At 45.9% G+C, this 25289-nt stretch overlaps 1 protein-coding gene across 1 annotated transcript in view; it reads left to right on the top strand.

Moving 5' to 3' along the window:
• Positions 1 to 25289, top strand: part of Hira (histone cell cycle regulator-like protein) — a 56780-nt gene that overhangs the window by 12779 nt on the left and 18712 nt on the right. The window contains exons 8-18 of the mRNA XM_050192457.3: positions 12 to 179; positions 4661 to 4708; positions 4831 to 4887; positions 5036 to 5106; positions 5564 to 5669; positions 6373 to 6660; positions 7731 to 7819; positions 10151 to 10307; positions 16576 to 16700; positions 18348 to 18525; positions 22492 to 22614. Coding sequence (XP_050048414.2) covers positions 12 to 179; positions 4661 to 4708; positions 4831 to 4887; positions 5036 to 5106; positions 5564 to 5669; positions 6373 to 6660; positions 7731 to 7819; positions 10151 to 10307; positions 16576 to 16700; positions 18348 to 18525; positions 22492 to 22614 — 1410 coding nt within the window. The remainder of the gene's footprint in view (positions 1 to 11; positions 180 to 4660; positions 4709 to 4830; positions 4888 to 5035; positions 5107 to 5563; positions 5670 to 6372; positions 6661 to 7730; positions 7820 to 10150; positions 10308 to 16575; positions 16701 to 18347; positions 18526 to 22491; positions 22615 to 25289) is intronic.

The following is a 25289-nucleotide window of genomic DNA, read 5'->3' as shown; positions in this document are numbered from 1 at the left end:
ATCGGTTGTAGTGCGGAGGCACCACCCACATCTTGCGCCTAAACTGGTCTCCCGACGGCCAGTACCTCGTCTCTGCACATGCCATGAACAACGCTGGCCCCACAGCCCAAATTGTTGAGCGAGACAACTGGCGTACCAACAAGGACTTTGTGGGTCACCGTAAAGCCGTCACATGTGTGGTGAGTTTCGGTGGCTACTTGAGTGGCTATGAGGATTACGACAGCACATCTGTACAACTTTGACCAGACATCTGTAACACTATTTCTGTGGACCTAATGTGAACTTCCTGGCTGTACAGTAAATGCTCGTTAATTCGAATTCTGCGGGGAAGCTACAAAAATGCGAATTATACAAAATTCGAATTAATGAAAGTCAGAGAAAAAGAACACTCGGTTAGGGTGCGTATATAGTCCGATGTGGTGTGAGCATGCGCACACACATGCTACGTCATGTTGGTGTGAACAACGTCTATACTTTGAAGCACTGGCGTGGCCAACGCGGTCCGACGTGCCCGACATCGAGAAGGCGGCGCTGAGAAAAAAAGAAAAAATGACGCAGTTTTGCCTGAAAAGCGAAGCATTGATGGCACATTAGTAGATAGCTACAGTCAACGACCGATTTTTCGGACCCTCTAGGGAACGTAAAAACGTCCGAAAATTCAGGCAGTCCGAAAAAATGAATGCATGCAAAAAAACGCACCCTTTTTATTTTTTTCTCAGATCTAGAGGTAAAGGGCGAAGTAACAGGCTTCCGAAACCCTGCCACAGCATCAGTGAAGTGGCTATAAAAAGAGGCGTTCAAAAACTCTGTATGCAGCCGACTGCCGATTTATTATGTACATGTGCATCGTCGGGCAGGCGGTGTTATTGCTGCAGTGGCTTGAAGAACTTGTTCATTGTTGTTTTGACGGCGTTCCGGTTGCATGCGATCATATTCGCCTCGATCTGAGCAAGGGTCATGTCAGCACTGTACACCGATGAAAGAGTCAACAGTGCTCGCGTCAACTCGGCGCCTGTAGGTGGCGCAGGCATTGGCTCCTCATTTTCAACATCGGAGTCTTCTGAATCCCCCACAACCCGACGGACTATTTCCTCGTCAGTCAGTTCTGCGCGGAAGTCGAGCTCGTTGTCAGCGTCAACAAACTGTTCAAAAGTTATTTCCGTGGGTATGGAAACCCCAGCAGAGCGGAGGTCGTTGATCACGTCGTCCGACGGTACTGCTTTCCGCGCTTCGATGCCATCGGCGAGGACGACGAAGACGGAGTGGGCGCCATCGAAGGCAAGTGAAATCCTCAAGTTGCGAACAGTGGAGTTCGCTCACGAGCGTCGAAGCACCTAAGCCTAGCGTCGCAGAGCACACTTGACACAACAGACAACCACACACCACGCTAGCCAAAACGTGGCCTGCGCAAACAAACAAACAAAATGACGCCACTCTGGAAACTCCGCCGGAGGCGGAAGTGCGGCGATGAACATAGCCAGCGTGGCCAGACCAAATCGGTGTGTGACGACTAGATTCGGCTAGTTGTGCTTCAAAGTGGTGATATGCTTCGGCTGCAAGTGGATTTCCTTCTCAAGGGCGCTGCGCGAGGAGCCAAAAATTCCTTCCGTCCGTCAAAAAGTCCGGAAAATTGGACGGCGGGGGGTTCGAGCGTCCGAAACTTCAGATGTCCTTATACATTGATTCTATGGGGCTCGTGGCGGTGCCGCGAAGACGTCCGAAATATCAGGCATGTCCTAAAATGTGGGCGTCCGAAAATTCAGTCGTTGACTGTATACGAAGTAAGGATAGTAATTTTATCGGCCACATAAACTTGTAAACATTTGCTAACTAAATTAACAAGTACGGTGTCACGTGCGCACAGGTAAACATGACACAACTCGCTCAATGACTGCGGAAACTCTCTAAAAAAATGCTGTAGTGAGGAATTGCAGCAGTAGCAGCGAGCGAATTGACCTTCATACAGCTCTCTTTTCAGCGCAAACGAAACGTAGAAAGCACATCGCTACGTAGCTACCGGCACTACGCGTACTCTGCAAGTATTGCAGATCGCTTTGAAGATGAGGCCCACACGGGCCCGCACGTTGTCCATGTCGCAGATCGCTTTCAAGATGCGTGGCTGCGCCATAAGCAGCAGCCGCCGGTGAAGAACGTTCCCCCCCCCCCCCCCCCTCCTCCATCTCACCCCCGTGCCTCGCGCGGGACAGGAGAGCGCGCATCCACCTGCCTTCCTTGCTCGTGCACGCGAGATTGAGCCACATACGGCGGCTCACCCTCGCATGCATTTGCTTGCACATACAGCATACGATGCATGGCGACGATTTTATCGCCCTTGAGCTTTTCACAGAAGCTCACAGGAGAGAGGCAACCTGCAACAGAGGCATTGGCCATGCCTGGCCAGGCGCAATTGCCTGTACCTGTCCAGTCAGGCCTAAACAAAGGGCCGCAAATGGAAAAAGCAAAGCTGCGCGATCCCCACGCGGCAATGCCGGCATCGTCAACGTGCTCCCGCACACTAGCACTCGCCTCATCCACGATGGCACGGAGTTCGAACTTTTGGTGACGATGCAGATTTCAGTATGAATTAGCGGGATGTGTTACATATTGCTTTCAATACATTGCTGGACGGACCACGCCGGCTACTTCGAGTTATCCAAAATTTCGAATTAACGAGTTGTAAATTAACAAGCTTTTACTGTACAACACGCATCCTGAGGTACTACAGCGGAACCACACTGATGTGATCTTGCTCGTTATGATTTCCCGGTGCCAGTGTTCATGATCGAGAACAAAAAATGACCAAATACAGTCACACTTCTTTTTTACTAGTTAATGTGTTCTCGGAACACATAATCTTTTGGCACCAACGTTCACTACATTGCCAAACTGTGATTGTGCAATACGGTTTCCGGCTGCTAGATCGCCCGTAAACAAGAAAAGCTGGGAGGTGTGTGCGATTGAGAGCAGTAGGCGCCCACCACGGCAACTTCCCTGCGTGCGAAATGGGAAAATGCCAGCGTGGACTCTGTTTCCTCTTCCAGTATGAGCAAATCGCCTTGCGGATTGTCACATGTCACATTCACACCTATCACCGCTAACACTATTGCAATAAGCATCTTCACCTATCTGTTTCACAATGCGCGTTGCGTAGCGCCAATGAAAGTGTACTGCATGCTTTTAATACATGATAACCCAAGCATATTACCATTCCCTGCTGCAGGTGGTGCTAGGTAAGTGTGATTCGTTGTTTTTAAGCTCTGTCGAGACTGATACTGCCACACAATGGGTGTTGTCGGGGTCACCATAGGGGTCAGGCGCATGCATACCAACTGGTCAAATTCTAATTACCTTGTGAAGGTCAATTTTAGGATTGAAATAATGAAAGGTCGAGCCTATAGAAATGCATGGGCATTGGCTAAGACCTTTGGTCATGATCGAATTAACCAAAAGATCTAATTAACCGTAGTCAAATTGACGTAAGTCTACTATATTTGTGGCCTCTACGACAAACTACTATTCATCGTGCCAGAGCAGTGAACTGTCACATCGTGCCACGTTATTGTGCTGGCATTGCATCTCAGAAAAGCGGAAATTTAAAAAGAAAATTGTCTGCAGCTGAGTGAAAAAGGGTATGTGCAGCTGCATATTAGACATAATTAGGATCTTCTATGAGCACCTCCTCTCTGGACTGTTGTACGTGAGTACCGAGGCACTTGCTGCAGCTTCTGCAATGCTTTTGAGGGAGGCTCACGTGTATTCACAACAGCACAGAGGGATTTGTGGCGGCACCCAGGTAGCTCTTGTAGGGAACATTCTGCCTGACGAGATCTCGGGTGTGAAAGCATAATGTCGGTAGTGCTGTGTAATCACAAGAAGTGATTACACTGCGCTACTTTTGTGATTACACAACACAGTACAGTAAACCCTCAGTTGTACGAACCTCAGTTTAATGAATATTTCTAAATAACAAACATTTAGAAAATCCCTGGCAGTTTTTCTATGCATTCTGTGCAAAAATCTTTCAGTTAAACGAATTTGTTAACAGTGAATACTTCAGTTGAACGAACTTGATCAGTGGGCTCTGGCAACGCTTTGAAGCAACACTTCGTTTGAAGACTGTGTGCAGCATGACAGTGAGCATGTTACCGGTGCTGAACTATCAAATCTGGAAATTGTTTCCAGTGTTCATCCCAAAGAAGAGCGTGATGAGGAAGATGCAATGGCAGAGGCAGATTCAAATCCTTTACTCTAGCCGAGACTGTAGGATGCCTTGGAAAGTTGCGAGACTTCATGTCTTGGCAACAAGCTGTGGCAGAGGAAGTGCCTAAAAACATAGAATCTCTGGACACCTTTGTTGCTTCTTGCACTTTATGAGCACCAGTGCAAATGAAAATTCCAGCTTTCTTTTTTTTTTTTCAAAATGATATAGGCAGTAACATAACTTTTATACACTTTGTATATGTTGACGTGCATAACTCCATAAATTGCATTTCACACTTCTGGCTAAATATCTTGCTGTTTCCCTATGCTGTTCCATATTCTAGTGAATATTCAGTCCAGTGAACTTTCAGTTACAGTGAACTGCAGTGAGAGTTCACTGTAGTAGCTTTTTCATTGAATGTTGTCTGAGTGAAATGTTGCTTGATTTTTCATTTCACAGAGATTCAACCCACACATTCGATCAAGGGTAAACAAGGACAACAACAAGGTGCGTGTCACATGACTAACTTTTTCTTCAATTTAGGATTTGCAGTTTGCTCATTTTCTTCAGCCTCTATCATGCTTGGGATGAACTTATGAAAACTAACATTGTTGGGTCTCATTCTCCAGACACAGACGTTTTGCTGCTGTGCCATTGGAAGTCGGGACAGGTCTCTGTCTGTCTGGGTGAGTAAATGCATATTTTATTAATTAACTAGTTTGTTTGTTTAGTTACTGCCTCTTTAATTTCAGCTATGTGGCCTCATGTTTTCTTTGGAAGCTTTACTGATGCCTGAGTACATGGTGCGTGCTCATGTCTTGTCTCTCATTGCAGCTAACCTGCCTGAAGCGACCTCTTGTGGTGGTGCATGACCTCTTCTCAAACTCTGTGTTGGACATATCCTGGTATGTTGACATTCAAAAGTAACTTTAATGATTTACTGTGATGCAGAGTGTGCGATACTACATACATGTAGGCATTGGGTATCAGTAGCCTGTTTTTATTAGTTTATACAGGCAAGCTGGAGGGAAACCTTTACAGAATGGAATCAACCGCAAATGCTTTCTGGCTTATCTAACATTTTTGTCAATGAGCAGTTATGTCACCCTTCAGATGTATAATCGGGAACAATGCCATTTGTTTTCGCAAGTGAACATAACAATAAGAGCATGTGTTTTTGCTTGAATAGATGGTCGGTGTTTCATTCTAGCCTAACAGTACAAAGCGAAATTCACAGTAGTTCAGTTAGAAAAACAAACACCGTCCCGACCATCCATACATTTTGCTTCGGGCATTTCTTGAGGCCAAAACGTTTAAGCACTGGTGGTCTGACGAACAATGCATCTGGGTTTCATGTTTCAGGAGCCAAGAAGGCAACCAGTTACTTGTGTGCTCGTGGGATGGCACCGTGGCTTATATCGACTTCACTGGGGAGGAGATTGGGATGCCAATTAGTCAAGATGAACGAGTAAGGAAACAGCGTGTCTGTAAAGCTTTTTGTGTAGTGTGCACAGGTTGATGATCAAAGTTAACAAATATACAGCAACTTTGCCACTACAGTCAGTGTCCGATTTTTTTTACTTCCTAGGGGCTGTCTGAGAAAATGAATTAATTTCCTTTACTCGCTCCAAGGGATCAAATCACCACAAGCACGCCCAAAATAGCTCTGAAGGCCTGCAGTGCACTTACTAGGTGTACCAGGGCTCGTACAATGACAGGAGGTGGCAACTGTACACATCTATAATTAAAGAATACATACTGTGTCACATGACAGTGGTCCCTTCCTATTCTGCTTCACCGCAATGCATTTTGTATGCTTGACCACGTAACAGTGCCGTATTGAAGCGAAGCTGACTTTTTGGAAGTGGCATTATGCAATGCTTGATCTTTGCCGTACTTTCTGCGCTTTGAAGTGATTCATGATAATGACATTTCGTCATTGATCGAAGCAGCCTAGTGAGGCTGCTTCGATCAAGGACGAAATAAAGCACTTTGAACTATTTCATACTAGGCTGCTTTGATAAAGGACAAAATAAAAAATGCGCACTCATGATGTCTCATCTACATTATTTTTTCCCACGTCTCTTGTGCGTTTGATGATGTTTGAGAGAATTGAGAGTATTGAGGCAATCTTTATGTTCATGTCTCCAACTCTGCTGCTGCTCTGACAGAACTTGTGGCACCAGAAATTGTACGGCAAAAGCTTGTCGGGTCCGGGAAGCCAGCAGCGGCAGTCAGGTGCCACCTTAGTGGAAGACCCCGAGGTGCTGAAGGCCCAGGAGCAGTACTCGAAAGCACAGCAGCAGCAGAGGACGGCCTTGACTCTGTCCAAGGAAGTCAATGGGGTCGCACCTTCTGCGAGCCCAGCTACGAGCAATGTGCCTACGAGTTCAGCCAACTCGGTGGTGCGCCCTATCAACACCAACAGCAACAGCAGCCGTCCCCTGCCACATATTAAGGTGAAGCAGCGGAGAGACACTGCTGAGGCTTAGGTCTTGGCCACTTTGCTGTCCTTGCCATGAAATGCCCTGAAATGTTTAATTTGAGGCCACATAAGATGTTGACAAACAAAGAAACATTCATTGTGAAACCGTGTTATTGTCCGCACCTGGGGTCTCAAAACTGTGTCCTGCTTTGAGCCACATACATGACACAAAGGTAGCTTTGCCAGGAATTGCACTCCATTATGTTTTAAAGATGGGGGAGAGCTTTCAGAGGCCGAGGTCAATTTGTGGGGAATTAAAGAAAATCGGGCGGAGTGCACAGGCTCTGAAAAGGGGGCCATGTTTTTGAGACTCCTGTTCTGCACCTTAAGTTCCAGAACTTGACTCCGCAGAACTGTTGGGCTGTAGCTTTCCTTTCATGAGTTCCACAAGTGTTCTTTTGGAATACCACCATTCTATAATGATACCATAATCAAATTCACGCTATGCCACTGCTCTCATTTTTATTTCTATTTAACAAATGTACAATCACTGGATTGATCGAACAATGTGTGTGTGTGTGTGTGTTTGTTGATGTGCCTTGTGTTGGTCCTCCTTCATCCGTGGTATCTCATGTTCTTGGCACTGTGTGAAAGTTGGTGATGTTCTGCGAAGCCACAAAATTGAGGACTCTCTGACTGGGCTGCGGCCTTTCACATCATCTTACATTCTTTTTTAAAATGCGTAAAATTTGGTTTAACATTGCGGACACTGTGATGACTGGCTGTTTCCGCCGGGCTTACTGCAATGCAAACAGACCCTGGTTCAGAGATTTTGGTTTCATTGCAAGAATTGAGCTTCATGCAGAGGACATTACTACCTCCTCATGTTGCCATTCAACTTATTTAGAGCCTTGCACTTTTCAGGGCTAGATTCAGTATGCAAATGCACTTCCCACTTTGTTAGCTCTTTAATATTTTTACAGCCTTATCCAAAACTTCACACCTTAGTCTAGGGATGTGAAGTTGCTAAAGTAACTTTCTTGAAGTGCTGGCTTAAGGGCAAACCTTAAACAAGTAATTTTTGCATACCATTTTTCTTTACAGGGCCCTACAGACAAACAAATTGAAACAAGAATGCCTGATGGCCGTCGCCGGATTACACCACTCTTCATTCCTCCTGATCCTGAAGTCGGGTGAGTGCTAATCTTTGTTTTCAAAGCGTGCTTAAAGTCGCTGCAGCTATGTGCTTGCCATTTGCTATGGGTAGGTCACATCAGGTCATGTTGACATTGCGGAGCCTTGTTACAATGAAGGATTCGTCAGCAAAATTTTAAGAATACAGTCCAACCCGGTTATATCGAACTCACAAAAAAAACGCCTGTCAGTTCGATATAGGGCATAATTCGATATAAGCCTGCTAAAGAATTGGGCGTAATAAAAGCACATACCATTTGTAAAAGCACTTTATTGATTAAACTAGCTTAGTTTCATGCGAAATAGTCCCGCATTTTCTTCTGCTTGGGAAATTTCGCTCCCTGCGTCGCACAGACTTCTCCACATTGCTTCAAGAGTCAGAGCAGTTGAGGCTGCAACCTTCCACATTCGCGTAGAAGCGCTGGACTAGTGCGAATGCACCAATCACCTTGGATGATATCGGCAATGTAGTCTTCGTTTTCGGGCTCTTCCATGGTTGCGACACTATCATCTGCACTCACAAACTCGCCGACCATTGATCCGTCAACGGCTTCCGGAAATTCTTACAGCTTGCTCCAAACTTTGGCGACCCCGGCAACGGCTTTGTCGCACTCGTCAGAATATTCAGAGTCGCAGCCAGGAACGCAGAAGCCGGCACAGCACGTCTAAAGGAATTTCGGATGAACCACTTGCGTACGGCCGCCTCAATGTCGCCATGCGTACATGTTGGACGCCATGGTACTGGGTCACGAGTTCGTCTGCTTTAGCCCTAGTCTTCCCCTTATTCTTCGTTCAAGATCATGCTGAGTGCTCCTCGGAATCTTGTACGCTGCTGTGACATTCCACCTCTCACCGCGTTCGACTCAATTCATGATTTCGAGCTTCACGGCGAAAGGCAAATTTTGTTGCTTCGCCCTAGCCATCACGGCAGCAATGCGGGAGAAGGCCCACAAGGCGCAAACACAATGAACCAGAAAAGCAGCGAGACCACTCGCACTTCCATCATCTTGCACGACGATGGCACAAGAGCCTCTGATTGGCTGTCTGAGCAATCGCTGCGGGCGGGCCACGACAATTTTTTGCAGGGGTTGTCAACGGCTCGCGTGACGTGGCGTAGTCGCGTGGATGGAGCCGCGCTGCCGAGTTTCCCCGCTGCAATGAGGGAAAGCCAACTTCCGGGGAAATTTTGCACCGCTTGACTTTCAGTATATTGGGAGTTGCTGCTATTTTCGTTCGATGGAAGGGTAATTTTTGCTGTATATACTCATTGTAACTATATCATGTTCAGAAATTGTTTGATATACAGGATAATTCGATGTTAATGCGTTCAATATAGTCGGGTTTGACTGTAGCAAACAATCAGATCACAAACAAATCAATTGAAAATGGGAACCGTTGACACTGAGTCATGGGTGCTTTCATTTGCAATCACTCACATATTAACCTCAAAGAAGCTAATCTTCATCTGGAGCACTTGCTTGCTCCATCTGGAGCACTCGTCTATAGAAGCCTCCCGATGCGGCTATGGTGTTGCGCTGCTAAGCACAAGGTGTCGGGATCTGTCTCACGTCCCGGCAGAGGTGACCACATTTCGATAAGGGGGGGGGGGGGGAATGCAAAAATATGTGTGTCCTGTACATTGGGGGCACATTAAAGATCCCCAGCTGGTCACAATTAATCTGGAGTCCCCCGCTATGGCATGCCTCATCATCAAATCGTGGTTTTGGCATGTAAAACCCCAGAATTCATAGTCTAGAAGTCGTAAAATACTGAGTCCGCCTTGGAGAAGTAAACTTCTCATGCAGACAAAGTATAAAATGATGACTATGTTATGCTTCAGATGTGTTTACGTAACTGAAGATTTAGCAGATTTAAAATGTAGGACATTAGCAGCGGGCATTCCTGCTAGCATGCTACGTTAGTGGGGTGGTTTGGCATGTTTTGTTAACCAATCTGCCCTAAGGTAACCTGCAAATTTAATTCCAGCCTTTCATAACTTATGTTACTAACTATAATTGTACCACTTTTACTGGCCATATCTTTTGCACTGCTGTCATCGTGACGAATAGATTGCAATAGGCGCCAGACAAATGAAATTCTGACGTGTGCAGTTGTTGCCGTCTTTTGAAAGTGGCTGCAGCTGAAGGAAAAGTGGCAGTTCTAGAATTGGAATAACTTTCTTTAAACTCAAGTTGTTGCCAGTCTTGACAAGTGACCATAATAAGTTGCTTAATACAGAAAGATGACACGGCACAATAACTGACACAGCATAGCAACTGTTTTGGTGAGGAGCATCCCTGTGGTGAAGGGCATGAGTGCTCCTCTTGCAGAGATGTTCCTGTGCCATTCAACAGCCAAGCACTGCCTAACTTCAGCTCTTCCACCGAAAGCAAAAGCAGGATCGTCATTGAAAAGCGGGACGAGTCCTCCAGCGTCCCTGCGACTGATCTCTGTGACAAGTCCTCGGACAAGACTCCCAGTGTAAAGGTAGGTACGGGTGCAGTCTTCTTTCACTTTCTTTTTTTGTTTTCTTTCTTTGGTTCTCATCTTTGAGCGTTGCGCTTCTCTTAATGCACGTCTAGATTTGGTAAACTGCAATTGACAAGACTCTTGCAAGCAGGCAGGGTGCAGTCAAACCTTGCTATAAAAGAATTTGCGTCAGACACGAAAATGCAGATATATCGAACTTGAAGGGAATCGTGAAATAGTTGGATAAATTGATATTTCAAAGTATAATATATGCATATCCAAAGCTTATCTGAGACCTCCGCATGTCTTGGACAGTTTTCAGAGATTGTGAAAAGTGGGGACTCATCTACTTCTTGAAGGCCATGTCAAACGCACAAGAGTTGACTGATTTGTCACTCACGAACATTACAAGTTGCTTGTGCTGCAGAATGGTTTGATACACTGATTGCAATGCTAACCCTAAAAGCCCGCGTCACCCACACACGAGAAAACAGTGCGCCTCGTGTGCATCGAAGTACTGGTTGCATGATTTTATTCAAGATAAGGTAGTAATGAATGCACTGGGGAAGCAAACTAGCCTATATAGATACGCACTGTGCTGCCATTAGTGTACTTGTACTGCGAATCACGCAGGGGCATACCTGGCCATGTTTCTGTTAGAATACCTACAATGTGTCGTTTATAGCATCGATACAACTGCTATTGCAATAAAAGTAGGAACGATTCGGCCTTTGATACGGCGTCCGACATGATAGTACCTGCCGGATGCCACATCACACACCGAATCGTATCGTCTGTCTCCTACTTCACGGCAGCAAGTTCAGGGTGCGATCATTATGCAAGGAAAACAAAAAGCACACTGCTTCATTGGAAAACTGGGGGCTGCTTTCATCACGGGAAGTGTGTTCATTATGCGAGTAAATACGGTATTCCCGACGATGTGAGAAGTGATTGCTCATCTGTCAGGAGAAGCACACTTGCAGGGGCGCAGCACGGTGCCACGTTTGATGTATAGAATGTGGCGGGGAACGAGAGTTCGATGTAGGCACAGTACTTCACTATAGTTCTGCATGGTATTTTTAAGGGACTTTTACAACTGTTCAATATAGGCAATAATTGGATATATTTGAGTGTGATGTATCCAGGATCGACTGTATTCGTTATTAGCATACAAGCAGATATCGATTAAAAAAATTGCAGTCTGTTCTATCCGAAGGCAACGCAAGTGATGTGTCTCTGATGGGCCAGCAAAGGGTCTTCTGCTGATTTTGATGGCACGTCAGCAACTTGTCGGCTGGGACATTCACGCACTCTGCAGTGCTGTGAATACACAACTGTGCAATTGGTGTTACCACGCGGGATCGGCACGTTGGCTTGCCGACTGCAGTTCAACCAAGCCAAGCTGCTGGCCAAAATGCGCATGCCGCCAAAAGACTTCAAACATGGAGAACCCTGCACATTGATCTGTATTGCCCTCATAAGGCTGTCAGTCTAGCCTGCGTGCCTGACCTCATGCTTGAATGCCAATAAGGCCTTTGAGTGCGAACATAGAAAAGCGCATGGTGCTGGCAGACTTCTTGGAAACAGAGAGGACCGCACATTTGTCCGTACTTTGCAGTCAAACATTTTAATGAAACAGGATATAATGAAATAATATAATCAAGCGAAATTCCCCTTGAAATCCCCATAGAGAGTCGTATTGCAATGTATGTAACAATGGATATAACAAGGGAAGAAGCATAAAGAAGTAATTTTGACAGCCTCTTCAGCTTCATTTTAACAAGGTTACTGTATATAGTATAGCCGTCAATATAGCCTATGCATCTGATTTTGTGCTTGATCGCTGATGAGGTCTACGAGTGAAACCATATTGACGATCAGCTTCCCCTGCCGGCTTGTCACCAGCCACTTTGCATGCCACACTGCTTCATCAGGTGTCAGCGGACAAAGTTGTGGTTTTTGGCCAGTCAACATGGTGGCAACATTATTCATGGCTACTTTGTTTGGGGCATTGATCATTGTCCATGCCCAAAACACTATGTGGCATCCATTGTGTGTCGTCGTAGGGGTAAGTGGTGGTGCCACAGGGAAGTCAGAATAATCGTGCAGGTCAAAAAGATTAGGCATCTGAAAAAGTGGTCAGAAGCTGTACTTAACGTTCTGACTATCTGAATATAAATTTTGAGGCATGTGCAAACAAAAATTTGCTTCACTATAACCAATACAGCCAACAATTGCTTTTCCGTATGCCCGATTTTTCGGACATGCCCGATAATTCAGATGCCTTCGCGGCACCATACCCTATAGGATCAATGTATAAGAACATCTGAAGTTTCGGAGGCAAAAAACCTCCGCAGTCCGATTTTGCGGATTTCTTGACTGACCGCAGGTTCGAAACGGCATTAATCGATGCCACCACCGCCGCCATATTGACTATCTCCCCGCCTCACACCGGCACTCTCGCACGCAGATCCGCTGGCAGCCGTAGCCACCATCGTGGCAATACTAAGCCTAGCTACTTTGACATTCACTACTAATATTCTTGCTGTTCGGTGCCATGTTTTTCATTCAAACAATTAGCCACTGTTACCAATGGCGCTGTCACCGCCTTTGTAATCCCCGCCAATGGCTATGAAGTCTGGACAGCATGGTGTGTTGCATAATGCCGGTTCCTGAACGTGAGGGTCACATCATTACAGCAGTATTATGCAATGAAGTGTACTTAGAGTGGGAAAGCCCAATTGCCACAGGACACGGTACGTACCCTATTTACTCTATTCTAATGCGCCCTCGATTGTAACGTGCACCCATTTTCTGTGACCAAAACATAAAAAAAAAATGAAAACCTTGATTGTAACGCGCACCCGTTTTTCATGACCAAAAAAAAAGAGTACAATACCGCGCACCTCGTACTTTCATATAGAAATACAATTTTCCCTCATTTGGAAAAAACAGATTTATTCCCAATACACTAATGTTGCGATGAATAAAAACACATATGCAAGTGACGTACCCTGCCACCAAGATTTTCACTGCACCGGTATGAGTCACCTGGGGCCATAGATATCACTCATCAGCTCCTTATCGCTTATCAACAGACCAAAGCATTTCATCCTCGGTGCTGTCCATGGCGTTCGAAACCCCGCACTTTTTAAAGGCTTTGTTGACCATGGCAGACGAGATCATGTGCCATGCATCTTTCACCCATCCAGCAAAGTCCTGCAGCGAGGCAGGCTTAATTTTATTGGCGGGCATGAATTCGTGGCAGCCACTGACAAGCCATTTGGTGTAGAGCGGCTGGAGCTGCGATGTCATGCCGCCAGGTATCACGACAAGGTCGGTGTTGCATGCAGCCAGCTTGTCCTTGATGCGCTGGTCAAGGTGGCACCTGAACGCGTCGAGCACAAGCATTCCACACAGACCTAAACTGCTGACGGGTCTCTTCCGCCAAATGTTACCAATCCAGTCAGCGACCAAGTCCGTGGTCATCCAACCTTTTTTGTTTGTGCTCACAATCGCGCCACTTGGAAACACGATTCCTTTCGGGAGCGTCTTCTGTCTGAAGATAACATACAGGGGCAGCTTGTGCCCACCTGCAGTGCAACAAAGCATTGCGGTGACGCTAGTTTTTTCGTGGCCGGAAGACAAAACACGCGCTTGCTTCTCCCCCTTCTTTTCAACGATTGTTGTGGCAAGCATTTCAAAGTAGAGCGGCGTCTGATTGGCATTTCCAATCTGTCCGAAGGGGTAGCCGTTTCTATGGCACAACTTCAAAACGTACCGCTTAAACTGTACAATTTCTCTTGATATTCTTCAGGCAATTTTTGGCATATCCCTGTCCGCCTTTGAACAGAAAAGCCTTTTCTTTTCATAAAATTTGATAGCCAGTGCCTGCTCGCTTTGAAGTCACTCCGCTTTAGCCCTTTCTGTAGGGCTAACTGCATCGCCTAAACTTTGAGCAGATCGGTTGTCACAGGCCGCTGTGCTGCTTGCTGCTCTTGCACGTATTCCGCGAGCAGCTCATCTGTTTCGGCGAAGCGGCCCTGCTTCGGTACACTGAAACCTTTTCTTGTTGCTTTGCTGGCGAAAATATTCTCCTTCCATTTGCATCAGTCCCGTACGCAAGTTTCGGGAACTCCGAAGGCCCGTGATGGGCGGCTCTATTTCCGTCTGTCGGTGCGCACATGGTAGCTTTTCTTTTAAATGCGGCATCATGGTGGACTCGGCGTGTCTTCACAGTCGGCGTTTCCATGCTGATTGAATGAACACAGAAAACGGGAAGACAGGCGGTAGACTAGGTTACACCAGCACTTGGTTACACGTACAACATGGAGGTATGCACATGGAGGAAGGTACGGCAGCTAGGCTAGGAGTCTGCACGCGGCGGCCATTTTTCGAATGCCGATGTCGATATAATAACGCGGATTTAGGGTCATACTCAATTCTAACTCGCATGCAATTTTTGGCGCCGTTTTATAGGAAAAAAGGTGCGCGTTAGATTCGAGTAAATACGGTAATCCTTAATTATACACGCGTGCACCCTCCATATCTTATCACAGTAAGATCACCGATACGCCTAATAAGTGTACTCGCAGGCCTTTAGAGCTATTTCAGATGTGCCTATGGTGATTTGAGCCCTTGGTGGCATTAAATGGCATGCATTCATTTTTTCAGACTGCCTGATTTTTCTGATGTTTTCGCGGCCCTAGAGGGAGTCAGAAATATCGGACGTTCACCACTATTTTTGACCAACCAAATCTTATGTTACTTTGTTATATCCAATAATTCGTTATATCAGTGTTCATTATATTGAGGTTCGGCTTTGCATGTCTGTTATACCCCTGACACACAGACGAACTGAAGTCCTTGAAAGTAAACCCCCTTTCTTAATGTTGAAGGATTCACGACTGACACGTAGCATGGCGGGGCCTCATTTATGGGCCCTCTGCATGCGCAATGTGGCAGCAGTGCGTTCATGACCGCAGAGAACTTCTGGTCAGTCATTTTTGACAGTCCATTTAGCCAACAAAAAAGTATTTTGTCACATAGTATACTGTAGGCAAGCATTCTTGATGTTTTCAAGTACAAGGAATGTGCACCATGTGTTGAGCTCGTGTACGGGCTTTTTTTGCTGCACTCAATAATGCAGTTCACTTGTCAATTCACTTTGCAGCAAAAGTGGTGTCAGCTGGAGGGTCCTATAAATTTATAGGCTTTTGTTACTTGTGTTGTTCTGGAGGGCTTAACTGGAAGTCTTCTGGGAACTCTGTAAACATGAAAATAGTCTATATGCTTTTACTGAGCAACGCAGCAAAGCACATGGCACTGATTTTTTAAACCAAAACTGAAAACTGAAACTGAAAACGATAAAAGGGTAGTGTGTCGAATCAAAATGCTGCACTGCTGCATATAAAATTGTTCTTGCAAGCGCTTAGATTATTATTAAGGCACCATTTCAATTTCTCAAATTTGTCATCATTGAAGATCACACAAGATTAGGTATGTCTTCTTCCGCAAAAGACCGTCATCAAAAAGGAGATACTCCTTTGTCATGTACCACATTGCGGGAACACCTTTCCAGAGTATGTTCCCTAGTCTAAAAGCTTTTGGTGTGCCTGTGTGTTGGGGTGTAAGTGAGCCTTGACTTTAAGCACTTCCTAAACGTTGCTGAGTGAAGGGCTGCACCATTCCACATCAGAAGTAGTCATTGCAGTTCAGTGGCACTCCTCAACTAATCCTGAGCTAAAATTTTTGTAAGCCATTGCGCTAAAGTATCTAGTCACGGGCAGTAGTGTGGAGAAGTGCTTCTTAAGCAACTAATCGTTGTAAGAGGCACTGATGAGAGTTGCTTCGATCAACAAGGGGGTTACCATTTTATTACACTTGGCCGAGACAGCAGAAAGCATCAAGCTGACTGGTTAGCTCACATGGTAGAATGGCTTCCCCGGAAAAGCGGCGGTCCCGGGTTTGAGTCCCGGAGCAGGACGAATTTTTCTTCAACTGCGAGGCTTTTCTTTCGAGGAACCCGTATGGGTTTCCTTTGTAGCAATTGCTACGAACGGGTGGATGTCTGATTTTCCCATTATTAATAGCTCGCGTACTTACATTCAAATGCATAATTAAAAATCTCATGTAATCAAAATTAATCTGGAGTTCCCCATTATGGTGTACCTCAAAATCATATTGTTGTTTCGGCACATATAACTCCAGAATTTAATTAATTTTTCATTTCTTTACTTTTTAACTTGGTGACTGTGATTATATGGATCCTCTCTGCCTTCCGTAGGATGAACAGGTGGCAACACCAGCGACGCAAGGTCAAGGTTTGGAGAAGGACACACCTGCCTCCACAGCGGTAAACACCCTGCCAAGTTCTGCTCCACCAGCTGTGTCAACAGCAGCTTCTGAACTGTGAGTGGGATCCTCGCTACTCCGTAGTTTACTGATTTCTAGAAAGGCCAGCCACATTGCTTCACTACGGTGGCTATAGGGGTAGGTGTGCTGATTGAGCGTAGTTCACCACTTCTCCGCATCATGACACAAAAATGGCGCTTCTGTCAGCAGAACGGTTCTCCTACACGGGTTGTCTGTATACAGGGAAGAGTGTGTGTATGCAGGTGAGACAAAATGCATGTTTGAGGAGATCACTGCCGCTGATTTCAGCTATGATGTATGCCTCAAATATCATTTTGTGAAGTGAAAGCAAAGCTGTATGGGTAATTGTGCTATTGTCAGAAAACACAAAATGCTGGAACAATTTTTTTTAGCTTCTATGCAAGAACCTTGCACTACAGCTTTGAACGAGTGGAGTTATTTTGGAGTTTTAGGCTGGAACTAAGCAGTAGTCTCTTCGTAGATTTAGTGCAGCCAAGTATCGTTTGAATCAAATAAATAATAAGGTTAAATGTCCAGAAGCACACTGGCTCGCCTTTTTATCAACTTTTTTTTTACCCGTTAGTGGAATGTGTTCTGGCATGTTTTGAAATCTTATAATAGATTTTTCTCAGTTTGCACATTAGGGCCAATTCACACTTTTAGGAAAACTATCATTTCAAAACTGCAAAGATGAAAACTGTCTGCAAGATTGTTTCTAGGCTGAACATTTTATTTATAGAAAAATAGTATAGCTTTCTGTGTCACAGTAAGTACAAAAGTATTACCTTTGTTTTGAGTGATGCTGTTTCTTCAGAAAAAGGCATAAAATTGCAAGCATCCATGCCTATCTGTAATATAGGGCATCCAGAAGGTACTTGTTCAGAAGAATTTCATCTAACTTTATAATGTTTAAAATGATAGTTTTCCTAAGGTGATACACTCATTGCTTAATGTGACATGTATAATGAATGAATGACAAACTTTATTTATCCCTCTTTAAGGAAAAAGGGGCAAGGAGATAGGAGGTTAGAGGAGAGGCTACTTGAAGTAGGCCTCCGCTACCCTCTCTGCCCACCCAAGGCAGCCTCCCACTGCTCTTCACTAGTTATTAATTGTTTGAGGAAGCGGGGAGCGGAGTGACGAGGGCGCCCCCATCTGATGTGGTTTAAATCTGCTGTGGTAGACCACAGAATTTACATGCATAAAACTTTTTCCGTTTGTGATAGAGTAATGAAATGTGCTACATGCTCTAATCACAACATGACAAATCATCCCGCCAAATTTTGTTAGAATCAGCTTGTCAGTTCAAAAGTTTACATTTCAGCCCCGCATCCCCCCTTAATGAAGGCCGTTATCCTCACAAACAAAAACTTACAGGTTAGCACATTACTAATACCAGAGGTATCATGTGGTGGTGGATCAGTGTACTAATTTCTGTTGAGAGTCAGGCCCGCGTATTTTGTTCATACAACCCACCCCTCACATATAGTTAAACCTGAACTGTTACTGCTAGAGCTTGCTTATCCTAAAATTCCAGCTTGGATGTGGTGTTAGTACATGACTTTGTAACGCTGCTGGAGCACTCAAAACGCCCAGTCGAAAATGCAATTGATGGCTGAAGTCTGTATCTAACTGCTAACTATACTTGTCATGACTGCAGCTAAGTGTGAGTTTTCTTTTAAGGTCTGATAAGCCAGCAGCCAAGTCTGCTAGTGAATCACCGATGCCAACAAGCAAGCGGAAAGCCACAGAGACAACACCAGCTGTGGCAAGGCCGCCGGAGAAGAAGCGAGGTCGACCTCCACTAGATCGCACACTACAGCTTCAGCAGCAGCAGCAACAACAACAGCAGCAGCAGCAGGTAAATACTGGCTATACAGGAAGTCAAACAATAGTTTAGAAAAGCTTTTGACCTCCAGGAGTAGGTGAGTGTATAAAGTACTACATGTGTAACGTTCAGAGTGCATATCCCAACCTTTGATCTCAAGCCTGCAAGGTATAAGAGCGCCGCGTAGTACAAATATCAAAGCAATTACCATGATCTTTGGACCACAGTCATGACACACTGTACAGTCATTTTCTTAAAGGGGCTCTCAACCAACCCTCGGGCTTGGTAAACTAACATAGTCTGCGGGTAGCGTACGCTGCTGTGAACATCTCAGCCAAGTTTTGCTGTCATACGCGGTGCGTGGAGCTTGCAAGCGGATCACAAAGTCACCTTTCTCTCAAACGCCCTCTTTTCAACAGAAGGCTCTGTCCTTGATCTCTTCTAGATGCACTACATGTATTTCGTCATTCCCTTAGGTGGCTGCTATTGGCCAATAGCTGACATCAAGGTGCGGTCGGCTACATGGCACAAGATAGCACGGCTGCCGCGGGGTGTTGCCACGAGTCCACTGGCTAAGCGCACTGCAGCTCACTGAGGACAGCCGCATTTGGCTTATGTTCAGCGCTTCGTAGGAACCAAAGGCAGAAGCCGTGACATCTATGTTAACATCCAAAATGAAATTTGAACTGTGTGCCTTGAGGACATTTAGAAGGCAGACCATTGGGGGCATGCGCCGTAGCGTTCGCAGTGCAAGGCATTGAAGGAACGGAAGCAGAGCAGAGGCCGTGTTTGATTGCCAATGACTCCGCTTCTGCTGAACGCATTGAAGTACTTTTTGTGCCAAAGTATTTCTGAAATAGCCTATTTTTCATTTCAAATGCCTTTCTTCGCTTTGATAAAATGTGGTTCAGGGCCCCTTTAACTTTAGCCAAATTAGGAACCTTTTATTAGGCTATCCATACTTGGCACATATTTCACAGAGTTCAAATCTATTATGTGCACCGTTGCAAAATTATGTGCATGAGATTATTGCTCTAGATACTTTATGAAAACTAAGTTGAAGAGCATACCATATTTACTCGATTGTAAAGCGCCCTCGATTGTAACACGCAACCGTTTTCCATGACAAAAAAAAAAAAAAAAAAAAAAACAATGAGAACCTCGATTGTAATGCGCACCCGTTTTCCATGACCAAAAAAAAAATAAAGAGTACAATACTGTGCACCTCGTGCTTTCATATAGAAATACTATTCTCTCTCATTTGGAAAGAACAGATTTATTCCCAATAGACTAAAGTTGCGATTATCAAAAACACAAATGGAAGCAGCATACCTTGCCGCCAAGATTGTCACTGCGCCGGTACGAGTCGCTTTGGGCAATAGGTATCACTCGTCATCGCTATTAGACAACTCCTTATCGCTGTCAACAGACCAAAGCATTTCATCCTAGGTGCTGTCCATGACATACGAAATCCCGCACTATTTAAAGGCCTTGTTGACCATGGCAGACGGGATTGTGCACCATGCAACTTTCACCCATCCAGCAAAGTCTTGCAGTGAGGCACGCTTAATATTATTGGTGGGTGTGAATTCATAGCAGCCACTGACAAGCAATTCGGTGTCATCATCATCATCATCATCATCATCATCATCATCAGCCTGGTTACGCCCACTGCAGGGCAAAGGCCTCTCCCATACTTCTCCAACTGCCCCGGTCATGTACTAATTGTGACCATGTTGACCCTCCAAACTTCCTAATCTCATCTGCCCACCGAACTTTCTGTTGCCCCCTGCTACGCTTCCCTTCCCTCAGAATCCAGTCCGTAACCCTTAATGACCATCGGTTATCTTCCCTCCTCATTACATGTCCTGCCCATGGCCATTTCTTTTTCTTGATTTCAACTAAGATGTCATTAACGCGCGTTTGTTCCCTCACCCAATCTGCTCTTTTCTTATCCCTTAATGTTACACCTATCATTCTTCTTTCCATAGCTCGTTCGGTGTAGAGCACACTAATTCTATCTTTCACTGGCTTGTTCAAACAAACATAGAGCGGCTGTAGCTGCGATGTCATGCTGCCGGGTATCACGACAAGGTCGGTGTTGCATGCAGCCAGCTTGTCCTGGTCAAGGTGGCATGTGAACGTGTCGAGTACAAGCATCCCACGCAGATCCAAACTGCTGCCCGATCTCTTCTGCCAAACGTTATCAATCCAGTCAGCAACCAAGTCCGTGGCCATCCAACCTTTTTCATTTGCGTGCACAATCATGACACTCGGTAACACGATTCCTTTCGGGGGGGTCTTCGGTCTGAAAATAAGATACGGGGGTAGCTTGTGCCTATCCTCAGTGCAACAAAGCATTGCGGTGACTCAAGTTTTTTTTTTGTGGCCGGAAGACAAAACTCACACTTGCTTCTCCCCCTTCTTTTCAACAGTTGTGGTGGCAGGCATGTCAGAGTAGAGTGGTGTCTGATTGGCATTTCCAATCTGTCCGAAGGGGTAGCCGTTTCTATGGCGCAACTTCAGAATGTACCGCATAAACTGTACAATTTCTTTTCATACTTTTGGGGCAATTTTTGGCATATCCCTGTCCACCTTCAAAGAGAAAAGCCATTTCATAAAATTTGATAGCCAGCACCTGCTCGCTTTGAAGTCACTCCGCATTAGCCCTTTCTATAGGGCTAGCTGCATCGCCCTCACTTTGAGCAGATCGGTCATCAGAGGCTGCTGTGCCACTCACTGCTCTTGCACGTATTCCGTGAGCAGCTCGTCTGTTTCGGCGAAGCGGCCCTGCTTCGGTCCACTGAAACCTTTCCTTGTTGCTTTGCTGGCGAAAATATTCTCCTTCTGTTTGCATCAGTCCCGCACGCAAGTTTCGGGAACTCCCAACACCCATGATGCGGCCCCATTTCCATCCGTGCGGCATTGTGCGGCAAAGCATCAACGTCGTGAACGCAATTTCTTGTTCAATTTTGCTGTAAGAAAAGAAGGGGCACATTTGAATCGGGTAGATACCGCAATCAGACATTGTGAGCCACTGGCATTCTTTGAAATTGTTCCTGGGGCAGGCCAAAATAGGCATTTTTGACAGGAGATCACATGTGTTCAATGCATTCACAGTCCCGTGAGCTGCCAGTATGTCCCAGATGCTGCCAGTAGCCGGGTTGTTACTGAAATCATAATAGGGGCCAGGCGACTGCATGCTGGCTGGTCAAGTTCGACTTATCTGGTGAAGGCCAATTTTAGGATCGAGATAACAAAAGCTTTGGCCCATAGAAATTCATGGGTGCTGGCTGAGACCCTTTGTTGGGATTGAATTAACTGAAAAATTGAATTAATGGAGGTGTACTGTATAATCATAAGCGCTGGAATAATACATTTGACTTTCCATTCGATCCCCTGAGCTCTGTTCTGGGTTCAGTGGGTCACGTCCAAACAAAAGGTAATGCAATGTCCTAGTCCCGTCGATTATCAAACGATGTTTCCCAAGTATTACATCTTTTTTTTCACGGTCTCGTGGAAGATGTATTAGAGAGGTTATACTTGATAACTCTTTGACATGCACATGGTGTCATACGAGAGCTTCGGGACGCCTGAAAGTTTCTGTGGTGAAGCGGTTGGGAAAAACAGCCGTCCTATTGCCGCCCGCTACCCCTGTGGTGCTTGCGGGAGTGGAGGATGGCAGTTGCCTTCCACGCTGGCGCTCGCACCACTCTAGACAACACCCATGTGTCGAATTAGCTCATATGTATCACCACCTATACTACCTCTACAGACATGTTGGTTAATGGCTCTGTTCTGTACGGAATTGCCTATGAAGCAACACATGCTACCTAAATATTCTCAATGTAACAATATACAGCTTCAAGCATATCATTCCTTTAACAAAGTGGATAGCTTTCTAAAAGTGTTCGGCTATTTACCTACATTGACAGTCATTGACGATGGTTTCCGCACAATTTTTTCCCTTACCATGCAATTCTATTGCAATTTTTGCAGGCACAGAAAGAAGGTTCAGGGCAGTCAGCCGCCAACGCCCATCAGTCTGTGCCAGGCGGCATTCCTCAACGGCATCAGGCTATGTTTCCAGCATTGAAGCAGAGCATGCCAGCCACGGTTAAGGTGGGTGACGTGGTGGACATTGACGGGTGGGACAACAGGTGCTTTGTGCACAAGTTGATGCTTGTGTGCGAAATGAAAAATAAGAAGAACAAACAATGCCAGGTTGGTCTAAGTGCTGGCCATTCTGTATACACTGAAACCTCGTTAAACCGTAGTTGGCTGGAGCTCAGAAAAAGTATGTACTACACGGTAGTACTGCTTAACCCTAACAGCATGAGCAGAGTGTGATGAAAGGGAAAACAACATGCAGTATTTATTCACTTCGCGCGACAAAAGTTACTTCGTTTGATGCCGTGGCGGCCTAGCAGCGACGACAGCGGCCTCAAACTTATTGAAGCTGTGAGCCAGCTTTTCAGCCAGCCCCCTCTTCTCGGCAAACACTCGCATGGCAGACTCCTTGTTGGCGTTATGTATTCTCCGTGAACGCTTGCAGTAGTGCTGCAGAAGTAGCGGGGCGCCTTTTTTATTGCGGGGGGCTGTTCTCGTCGCGACGATTCCATTGATGAGACTGATGTAACGCGCAGCTTCTGCCACTGTCGGGCCTGAATCGCTCGTGCTGTCACTTTCCGTGTCGTCCTCATTACTGTCGCTAGTCGACACTTCGGCAACAACAGAGGCAACGATGGCGAAAAGTCGAACCTCGTAGCCGAGATCTTTTCACGGCCGCAGCAGTGCTGCCAAGCAACTTCTTTGCATTGCAAATGCCATACACCATAGTCAACAGTAGAACCCTGTCGCGTGCCAGCATCGACTTCGTGTCACATTCGATAGTACGAACTATGTCTAATTTTTCTCTATGCTGAGCACCCGGCGTGAACTCTAGTGAACTGCAGTCCTTTAAAGTATGACAAACAGATTTGCATGGTTCTTTTGAGTTCGTTTTAACAGTAATCTAAGTAAATTTACTGGTCTTCTAGTGCACTTAGTCAGTCATCTGTTCCAAATACAGTTGCGAACTGATAAATTGGACACCGATAGTATAATACTGACATGCTCGGTAATTTGAACAGCTTCATGGCACTGCCAATGGCCCCATAGACTTAATGTGTAAAGACGACTGATATTTGGGACAGCCGCAAACTCTACTTTCAGTTATCCAGACTTAGTCTGTGGTTGTAGTGTACGCCAACTCTGCCGCCATTATCTCCTCTGGCAACCTCGAGGAGACATCAAGTATGGCCTCGGAGATTGCACATTCTATGTTAATCCCTGAGGCCTTGCCTTCGTCGCAACACTACGTCTCAGAGATTTAACTGCAAGTGCCAATCTCGGAGGCTTTGCCTGAATTATAGGTCGCATCAACATCACGATCATCACATCCTATTCCGGCAATTTCGCCCGTGGCGTGCTCTCACCATTCTGTTTGCCGAGTTCGCCTTTCAGACGGCGTTCCGCTATTCTGTGCTTGTTTGTTTAATTTACATTCCAGACAGTGCTCTGCTGGCTCCAAAAAGTCTTTCTCGTGAGCATATTGATAGTTCGTGTCAAATGGCGCCAACGGTGTCCTCGCAGTCCGACTTGGAATGAGTATCGAGTCACAATCCGAACAATTCCAAAACTGAAGAGCCTGAACCTGCCACCTACCACAATGAGCTCAAATGCGGACACCATTGATGACCTGCTACGCTGTGGTGTGCCGATTTCTGCCGCCGTTACAGCTGAAGACTTTGCAGATGTCGACAGCGCGTTGTTGTTGTATGCCGAACAGATGGTAATGAAATAATTTGAGCAAGTTCTCCCACTGGCAAACAGTGACTCTAACTCGGATGATGATGACGTGCCATGTGCTCCAGAGCTTTCACATGCGCACTCGATCTTTTACAATCCTTGCATCAGCGTACAGGGACAGCACAAAACTGGTAGAAATACAGGCGTACTTGGCCGCACGTAAGTTGGAAGTGCGTGGAGCAACAAATTGTCCACTTTTTCCTTGTGCAGGGGCTTGAAAATGTAAATAAAATTATCTTTCTGGATACATTCGTTTTTTTCGGACATTCTATACTTCGGACTTATTTACATTCCCCGTGGAGTCTGAATTATCGGTCGTTGACTGTACTATAATCACTTTACTCATTCCTTACCATGAGGAAAATAGTGTTTGTAAAGTGATAGCTTTACTAACTGCATCGAGCCGAGTTTTGCCATCGCCAGCAATTTGACCTTCATTTCACCACAGCTGTGCTGTAGCCTTGGCAACGCGCCTCGTGACTTGTCGCGCCGAGCTCTGCCGCCACTGTCGGCTTGGTGCATGCGCTCTCTGCAGCTGGGTCGCTGCCTGACCGCGAGACTCGCCGTGTGCCTGGCTAAGAGGACCGCCGCGCTCGCCTAGTCAGTGCAAGCTTGGCCATGGATGAGTGCAAGGCCGGGCCGTTTTCTCCGAGTGTTGTGCGGAAGCAGGAGGCTTTGAGCTGTCGTTGCCAAGTGGCGTCTCACCACCCCGTGGATATCGCCTGGCGAGCTGCTTCACTGGAGAGGGTCAGCAATGCAACAGGCGTCACACCGTCGACATCAATGTAGCGACCGCGTTTGCACCCTGTTCATTTGTGCTTCGACACTGCACATGTTCGCAGCGCCTCTTTGCATGTCTAGTACTTGCGCTCTCCCTGTGGCACAACAGGCATTGCATCGTTGAACGATGCATGTCTACTCAAGCCTGATCACAGTCATGTCTAGCC

This window comes from Dermacentor andersoni, chromosome 3, assembly GCF_023375885.2.
Source record: "Dermacentor andersoni chromosome 3, qqDerAnde1_hic_scaffold, whole genome shotgun sequence".
Classification (NCBI taxonomy): Eukaryota; Metazoa; Arthropoda; class Arachnida; order Ixodida; family Ixodidae; genus Dermacentor; species Dermacentor andersoni.
Note: the sequence above shows the minus strand (reverse complement) of the source record. Positions and strands in the feature narration are given on the sequence as shown.